Below are 9,288 nucleotides of genomic sequence, written 5' to 3'. Positions count from 1 at the left end.
GTGTGTGTGTGTGTGTGTGTGTGTGTGTGTGTGTGTGAACATGCATGATTAACAGCTGGTCCTCTGAAGTTGCAGAGCTCGGGGAGAGTGTGCCAGACGTGTTGCAGTGTGAGTACTGTGGAAGCAGCGGCTACGCTTGCACGTTTCTGCGCTCCAAACGCTTCTGCTCCATGTCGTGTGTCAGAAGGTAAATAAAACATTTACACAACGTACTAAGTTTTGTCCTCTAGTGTAATTATTTATTACAAAAGAAACATAGTTTCAGTGATTCACTCTATTAACATGAACAAACTGTAGGTTATTACGAGACGCTCATCAGCCATAAGCTCATAAGCTTTGCTTATTGCACCACATCTCAAAGGTGCTCTACTAGACTGAGATCTGGTGACTGTGGAGGGCATTTACAGTGAAGTCATTGCCATGTTAAAGAAACCAGTTTGAGATGATTTGAGCTTTGGGGTTTTGGTGTTATCCTGCTGAAAGAAGCTATTATTAGATTGTTACACTATAGTCATAAAGGGATAGACATAGTCTGCAGCTCGGGTAGGCTGTGGTGTTTTAATGGTGCTCAGTCGGTACAAGAGGCCCAAAGTGTACCAAGAAAATCGAGGACGAGCAATAGTTTTACAATCATCTATTGCAAGTTTTGGTGAGCTCCTGTGAACTAGAGCCTTAGTGTTTTGTTCTTAGCTGACAGGAGTGGTATCCACTGTGGTCTCCTGCTACTGTAGCACATCTGATTCAAGGTTTTACGTCTGCATACCTTGGTTATAATGAGTTGTTAATGGCTATCTGAGTTGTTGCCTTGCTATCAACTTGAAACAGTCTGGCCATTCTGCAGTGTGATAGGCTGATTAAATATTTGTGCTAACGACCAGTTAGCACAAATATATGTGCTATGTGAGTGTACATCATACAGTAAATACTCAGCAGGGACTGAAATCTGAATTAATCCACTGATGAAAATAGCTCCAAAACAATTAATGTTTTGGTTCTGTTAGGCTACAGTGCTGTTAGCTGTTTTAAAAAAACAAACAAAAACAAATTACCTTAACCCTGGGAACATTTTGTGGGGATGACTGGATGATATATTTGAAGTTCAGACTAACAACATGAGATCCAGGTGAGAGTTCTGCTGGGAAAACTTATAAAAATATGCTAAAAAAAACTGCTGCCACAAAAAAAAGAAAAAAAAAGAAAGAAGGGGTTTTAACCTATAACCAACACAGACAACCAGGCCAAAGACAGTTCAATCGCCAACATAAAGAACGACACTGAAACAGCTGAAACAAAAAAACAACCAAGCAAAAACAAAACCTTAATCATCTAGTAGCTCCTTTGGTTCATGATGCATCACAACTCACAGGTTATTGTAATCTGGGAAGTGCAGAACGGAAAAGTGGCAGTAAAACGACCAATATGAGCAACCTGAGCACAGCTCAGACGAAGACCCATCATTATGGTCATCGTGTGTGACTTTCACTAAAATCAGACCAATTTTTGTGACCTGAAGCCATCACGTAAGCTCAGTGGTCCTCCAGCATGAAAAAACAGGCGCTTCATCACCTCCATCCTGCTGCCCATGACCATGAAATCAATCTCAGTTCACCATGTTGAAGGAAATCTCAATTCCTAAAATATATCAGGAGGACTGAGGAGAGAGGAGGCTTTAGCTATAATTGAGAATGCAAATGCGTGTCCACTGTGGATGTATTTATTTACCTTTAGCATATAAAAGAGTTGTGGGAAACAGCTGGAATATACAAGTCATAGTGGGAGGAGGATTCTTTTTAAACAAGTCATCCTTTTTTCACATTATTTAACATGATCAAAGTTTCTGCCCTGCACAAAAAAGCACCATGTGTTAAATTAAAGTAATTCTATTTATTTATTTATTAGAAATTGTCATGAGCACAGTTATGTCTGATGTCATAAAATCCAGCTGTGGGTCTGCTAGAACAAAAATGACACATTTCATTGGCATCTCTTTAAAATGAGGTGTGACATTTGTGAGGATGACTCAATTTTCTAAGTGCCTGTTCCCTCAGCTCATTTGTTCTCATGTCTCTTCCTCACCTCCTCCTCTCCCATCACCGATGGGAGAAAATAATGTGAAGCGATGGAGCAGATGCATTGGGCACTTGCAAACTATGAAATAAAAAGGGGTTAAGACATGCAGACTTAGGGAACAGGTAACCTAAATCAGAAATTAAAAGAGCAAAGATGGGAAGTAAAAGGACATAGTAGTAGTAGTAGTAGTGGAAAACCACATTAGGATCCCACCTTCAAAATAAAACAGGAAGTACGCTGGAAGAAGCACTCACAAGAGGAACACAAGGGGTGTGTTAAAAAGAAACACAAAATAAGAATTTATGATGGCAAGAAAAATCCAAGAATCAGCGTTTCACAACACAGGGCCGATGCATAATGCAAAGTCTGTGTAAATTGTAATATTTTATGGTTTGTTATGAAAAGTTGATCTTTGTCCGTGAGAACAATGATGATTCATTATTTTGAATCTTTTTATTTTGTTGTTTTCAGTGTTGGTGTGTGTCATTCGGCTGAGGTTCACCACACTGTCTTAGTCTGTGGAAAACATGAGCAACACTCACGAACTGTCTGCTTTAACAACAAAGCACTTTTTTCTTCCGCAGAAACTACAGAAAATTACAGTCTATGTCAGTAAAGTTGAATTACATCATCTGACATCTGCAGCCCGCTGACGCAAGTAGATAATCACTCCCAGGTTTCCCCCTGAGTCTCCATCAAAGCAACAAAAAGAGGACAGCCCAGAGTCCCGATGCTACCTTTCCCAACTTATTCACAGACTTCAAGGATGATGTGATATAATAACATTAGGGACGAATGCACTAATTAACCATCTGTGCAGGTTATCTGTCATCCAGGTCATCATAGTTTTCAAAAAACCTAAAGAAGTCCAGACGCATTTCCTTCCAAGCTCTTAGAGCATTTATTTACTCTTAAATAACCCTTAAAAATCCTCACTCTTTTTACCCTAAGGAAAAGAGGTTTGTCAGGGCCACAGTTTGCTGCAGGATTTCATCCAGCAGCAGTGCATAGCTGGTGGGATAGTGTGTAGTTCCAGGGATCAAACCTCTGGCTGCTGGGGCGTAGCAGAGCGTTGCAGTTTTTGTGGGGGACCAAAATATGGGGTTGACCAAGATGGAGAAGAGATTGAGGAGTCTATCCTGTCACTGCTTCAACCAAACCTTTCCACTCTCACCTTCAGATGAGTCAGAGCTGGACTCCAGCTGGTCCATTTCTACCTCTGAGGCCTCCTCCATGTCAGCCTCAGAGTCCTCAGAGGAGGATGATGCCATCTTAACACTCATGGTTCACGATCACTTCCAGAGCCTGTGTGTGTGCTGTAAAGTCTTGCCATCTCCAAAATGACTGCTCCTGCACTACTGCGCATACTTCTAACTGTGGCTGCCATGCAGATGCATAAACTACTTGAGTGAGAACCAAAATAAAGTCCAATTTTGTTTTGGTTCCTGCTGCTGAGATATTGTTGAAGCTCTGAAAGGGTTCTCATCATTCACTGTTATCGAATTAGTTCATAACACCAAGTGTGGCCTTCTAAGAGAACAGACTTGAAGGTGGACATCGCACACACGCACACACACGCACACACATGCACACACATGCACACCATCATCCAACATCAGTAGGACACACACTTATCATTTCAGCAGCAAGGCACTTTTGCAGAAAACATCAAAAGTTGTATTTTCAGTGATTTTCAATTGGACATTTTTTGGCCTGAGGATAAAATTAATATCAGCACCGCCAAAAATACCATTTAAAAAAATGGAATGGCCCAACATGTCCCCAGGATCCTCTAAGGCAGGGGTGTCGAACTCCAGGCCTCGAGTGCTGGTGTCCTGCAGGTTTTAGATATCAACCTGGGTCAAGACACCTGAAGGAGGTCGTTTAGCCATTTAAATCAGCTGTGTTGGATCAAGGACACACACCTGTGCTCTAAGGGTTAATCAAACATTTCACTTGTTCAGGTTCAGTGTGAGCTGCACCAAGCGTATCGCGGTGCTGCATGCAGGTCGCTTGGCTCACAGGCCTTTGGGAAGGAGAGGACGACCCCCCAGCCGAGTCAACGGAGCCTCCAGAGAGCACTTTGTGATGCAGGTCAGTAGTATCGTCGGCCTGATGCATGCATGTATAAACTGTATGGACGAAAACTGGGTTACCTGCAGGAGCTGCTCAGCCACTAAAATGGATGGCATGAAGCTCCCTGTGAACAGTTTTTATCCTGATGTTAATCAGAGGAGGTTTGGAGCTCTGCAGTCACTAATACTCCACGTTAATGTTCTAGGGTTAAAACGACATATATCGCACTTTCTGCAGCTTTCCTCATGGGCGTAACTTTGTGCTGAACATTAGGGGGGTCAGGATCTCTGTCTCTCTAAATAAATAAATCTGGGTAAATTCCCAGATGATTAAACATGCAACTATTTTGCTGGTGTTAACAGAAATGACTAAAGAAAATCAACAGCCTATTTATGCAAGACAATTCATAATTTTATTGGGGGGGTTATATTGGCTAGATCTGATTATACCCCCTTGAAATTACACCCCTGGCTTTCCTGAAATACTCATCAGTTAAGTGTTTGTGTGCAAGTTTGGCAAACAGTAAATGACTAACTACATGTTCACATGACAAACAAAGGCAAGCCTGTTTGTTTAAAGAAGAACAGCTTTGGAGGTTTTACTAATAGCACTTATCTACCAGAAGGACTTTATTGGTAGTTGTGTTGGGTTTGCCTCTTTGCTGTGAGTAAAAACGACATCGTATGCATCTTGTCAATTTATTCTCACAATCCAAAAAGAAAAACATGTCATCTCTTTTGCAACTTCTTTTCAACACAAACACACTGCAGACACAAAACGATCTGCAGCTTCACATTTGTAAGCAAACCAGCATGTTGGACAGAATATCGGGGGTGATCGGGTCAGCTGGCAGATGGGGATCTCTAATGAAAACAGCCGAATGGGCTTTGCCGGTGGCCAGATTCTTAGATGTCTATCAGCTCTGGAAACAAACATTAAAATGACTCATGCAAAAATATGTTAAGGCTGCAGAGCTTTCAAGCATGTTGCCCTGTTATATGCTGTTTTAAATCACTCTTCATTCAAAAATATGAAGAACAGACTTACAGGCTGATGATTATTACAGTTAGGTGTAACAAAAATGGATTTTTGAAGGCTGATAGACTCCAGAGGTGGTTATGCATACATGTTTTTTCTGGTGGAAACAGGTTGGAAATATTTCTAAAAAGACATTTAAATGTTTATTTGATGCTTGAAACATTCCACTGAGCTCGAACCACGAGGTTTGCAGCTCAAAGTCAATACTTACAATGAGCTATAACTAAAATTTATTTCAGACTGGTAAGAATTAAACCTCACCTGAGACACGGTCTAACACCTGCTCTGTTTGTTACTGTATGAAGTCCAGCTCTGAAATACACTGTGAATTTTTGTGTCTTTGTGCTTCTCAGGCCCACAGGTCATTTGGCTCCAAAGAGACCCAACAGAGTTCACCGAGAGAGGAAGATGAGCATCATGAGGAGGAGGAAGAGGAGGAAGAACCTCCCGTTCCCATGACGACCAGGCTTCGAAAACAGGCTGAGAGAGCGCAAGAGAGGGTGAGGGAGCAGAGGACCGTAGAAACGATCATCGTTTCAGACGCAGAAGAAGACGTCGGCTGTCCGTCTCAGTGGAACGTGGAGCAAGTGTCTTCCTACATCAGCACCCTGCCAGGTAATGCGGTTTTTCACACTCCTGAGGCACAGCTTTTATTGCTAAAGAAATGGCAAACATTAACAGTACGACCTCTGACCTCGCAGCACGTCTGTGTCGGTTTGTAGTTTGGTGTGTTGGGTTTGCTATAAGGTAAGTTTTGCTTCTCTCTCGCAGTTTTTGACAGGTTAAATATGATTTGCAGGCATGAAAGTTTCATGTGGACATGTGCTGGTTGATTAAGGGTGACTGCACATAGTGTACACCCACCAGCCACTTCATTAGGTACACCTGTTCAATTGCTCGTTAGCACAAATATCTTCAGCGACCTGCTTGAATTCAAGCTGAGCATCAGATTGAGCAAAAAATGTGATTTACTTTAAATTTGGCACTGTTGGCACATTGAAACTGAAGGAGATGGGCTTCGGCAGCAGAATACCACACTGGGTGCTACATCTATCAGCTAAGAACTGGAAAACGAGGAGGTCACACAGAATGACCACTCCGGTTCTCTTTCCATCAGGTGGTGCTGATGTGGCCGAGGAGTTTCGCTCCCAAGAAATAGATGGGCAGGCTCTGCTGCTTCTCACAGAGGATCACCTGGTCAGCACCATGAACCTTAAACTGGGACCCGCACTGAAGCTTTGCGCACACATCAACTCCCTCAAAGATGCATAAACACGTAACATTCCTCCTCTTAGTGAATGTAAAGAAAAGCAAGGATCTCCTCATCTCTGCAGAGACAATGAGGAAGTGCTGCTCATCTTTAAACTGCCTATTTTTAAACACTGTCACAAAAGAGAGCAGAGCTCGCTGAGTTGAACTGACTGCAGTTTTTTTGTTTTTGTTTGTTTGTTTGTTTGTTTTTAAGACCACTGCCAACTATTTTTCCGGGTTTTAGCTTTCCATTACCCAAGGACTCAAAGTCGACTCAGTCTCAGATGATTTTACAGTTTTACCTCAGCTGCTCTGGCTCGTTTCTCCTGATAGTTTCACGTTTACAAGTCTCAGCAGTGCATATTTAAGTTTCCCATAATCACTCAAAACCAGTTAAACTGCAAAAGGCTATATTTGCCATCTTTTGTATATTGAAGGATTAAAATGCAACATTTTATTACATTTAAATACTTAAACCAAAAAGGTACCATATAAAAATCCAACTCTTCGCAACAAACCAGGCAACAGGGGAAGGACTATTTATACACACAGGGTAATAAGGGAAGTGGAGACAGCTGGGGATATGATACACAGGTGCAGAGAAACTAGGTAATCACTGGGGAGGAGGTAAAACTCAAAGCAACACACAGGAGACCACAATCTATGAAAGGTTACTTATGCTACCAAAAACTTTTATTTTTTTTGCTGTCAATAAGTCAAAATTTGGGATATTATCTTATTGAAAATTATTTTCTCAGAAGTTTGAGTTGATAAGTTGAAATTCTGACCTACAGGTGATTTAAAAAAAAAAAAGTTTTTGTTTTTTTTCACTTTATTTTTCACCCCAACTTAACACAGACACCAGAAAACTCATTTGTTACACAAAAGGAACACAAGAGTTTAGAATAATGAAGAGAAAATAACACAGGGACACACACAACCTGAAAGTTCTCAGCTGGGACAGGAATCAAATGAGCACCAAAAACAGATTCAAAAATATAACAAAGGATCAAACTCACAATAGAACATGAAGAAATCCAAACATGAATACTGACGTGCTCTAATGGGTCCTTTCTTCGCTGCCTGGCTCCATGGAGCCCAAGTGACATTTGCCATAGAAACAAACTACTGAGTACAATTTTTCAGTTACAGCAATGAAATTTTGCCTGCTGCATCAAATGCTTTGATTTGCAATATCAAAGGTGAAAAACTCCTCTGCATCTTTCTGTAGTCTGTTGACTTTCACGTGGTCCGATATCTTCCTCTGCACTGACGTGGCGCTCATTTTCTGTGCATATCTTCGAGTATGTTCAGTACTCACGCTACACCTGTGAGATCAGTGAGATTTTGACATTAGACAGAATAAAACAAACTCCAAGACCAATAAATTGTAGTAAAAATGTCGGGGACTGTGAACTGTGGGAGATAAAAAGACGTCTCAAAGGAAATTCATATAAAAAAGCCTTCCCATAAAAATAGGTTTAAAGGAAGTGGCTGACTCTACTGACATGATTTCCTCAGGCAAGGTTAGCGCCTTTGCCCAAGGACCCCGGGTGCATGCTGGTGCATATGGTGCTCAGAGGATAGAGATATAGCCTGGAGCAAGGCCATGAAGGGCCCTAAAAGTCACCCATAAAATCTGTTCTAAAACAAACTATGAGCTGCTGTAGAACAGCAAAAAACCAGCTAAAACCGGAGTTTCATTTAGTTCTGATAAACAGGAGTGATTTCCCTAAATGTCCTAAAATAGTTAAAGATGTTAACAGACGCTGAGACGGTCAGATTTCATTTATTTTTGAGATGAGAAGTGAGCCAAAGCAACAAAGATGAGCAGTTCTTTCTCTCACCGCTTGTCATTTCGCTGTAGTGATCGTAGCAGTTCTGACTCGAGTTATCCATTTGTTTCAAAATGGTTTTTAAATTTATTTATTTTTTGTTTGTTTGTATCATTTGTAGACAAAGAGAACAAATGATGATCATTACATTCGACAAACGCGGTACAATCTCACTGTTTACAAAGCAGATTATTGCCTCCTGTCTTCAAGATGGAATTTGATACGTTCACCATCAGCAAACGGTTGTGCTGACTTATGAAAGTTTTACTGACTACAAGGTTATTTATTGTTATTTATTGTTGTCATAATTAATATACAAATAAAACAGTTAGAAAACAGTGTTTTCTTTGTGTAATGTTTTATTTTTTTTACTGAGATTTAGGGTCTTTCTTTATCTAAAATTCATTCTTTGTCTTTTCCCTTTTTTGCTTAAACTGGTGTTGTCAGCGTTAATCTCGTCAAAATGACGTTAACGGCATAACTGCGAGGGGCTGCCCCACGCACAGAGCGATCTGTGCTTACTCGCTAACTGAGATTTGCTGCGTTAATGCAACATCATTTTAACGAGATTAACGCTGACACTAGTTTAAACCTGTAAAGCCTAAACAATGAAATAAGTATCAGAATTTTTATTTTATTTTATTTTTTTAAAAAGGAAGGAATGCAAAGACCACGGGAGACGGCTAAAGTGGATGATGACAGAATTGTTTCACTGTTAACAAAAGCAGCCTTCCAACACCTAACTTCTTTAGGAGGTATTAGTATTACCGTTAAGGTCTACAATCAAAAGATGACTTCACAGATGTAAATACAGAGTGCTTACAACAAGGTGCAAGCCACCGGTTACACTGGAGAACAGGAAATTTGATTTAAGGTGAAATTTATTTATGTAGCACATTTCCAGACAGACGATGCTGCACAAAGTGTTTAACAATATAAAAATGCCATTAAAAAGAAACGATGTAAAATAATAATAACAATATAAAGCAATGATAGGACAATAAAAGAATTTAAACTA

At 40.5% G+C, this 9,288-nt stretch overlaps 1 protein-coding gene across 3 annotated transcripts in view; it reads left to right on the top strand.

Annotated features, from left to right (window-relative positions):
• The window catches only part of phc3 (polyhomeotic homolog 3 (Drosophila)), a 15,353-nt gene extending 6,745 nt beyond the window's left edge, over window positions 1-8,608 (top strand). For 2 of the 3 annotated variants that reach the window (XM_005936639.3, XM_005936641.3), the window contains 4 exons: window positions 70-187; window positions 4,035-4,164; window positions 5,538-5,799; window positions 6,302-8,608. In XM_005936639.3, coding sequence (XP_005936701.1) covers window positions 70-187; window positions 4,035-4,164; window positions 5,538-5,799; window positions 6,302-6,456 — 665 coding nt within the window. In that variant the 3' untranslated portion in view covers window positions 6,457-8,608. The remainder of the gene's footprint in view (window positions 1-69; window positions 188-4,034; window positions 4,165-5,537; window positions 5,800-6,301) is intronic. The other variant, XM_005936640.3, reaches the window with a different exon arrangement.
• Window positions 8,609-9,288: the final 680 nt, after the last annotated feature.

This window comes from Haplochromis burtoni, unplaced genomic scaffold (genome assembly GCF_018398535.1).
Source record: "Haplochromis burtoni strain Fernald_Lab_line unplaced genomic scaffold, NCSU_Asbu1 Contig_219, whole genome shotgun sequence".
Lineage (NCBI taxonomy): Eukaryota > Metazoa > Chordata > Actinopteri > Cichliformes > Cichlidae > Haplochromis > Haplochromis burtoni.
The sequence above is the reverse complement of the archived record's forward strand: the minus strand, read 5'-3'. Positions and strand labels throughout refer to the sequence as shown.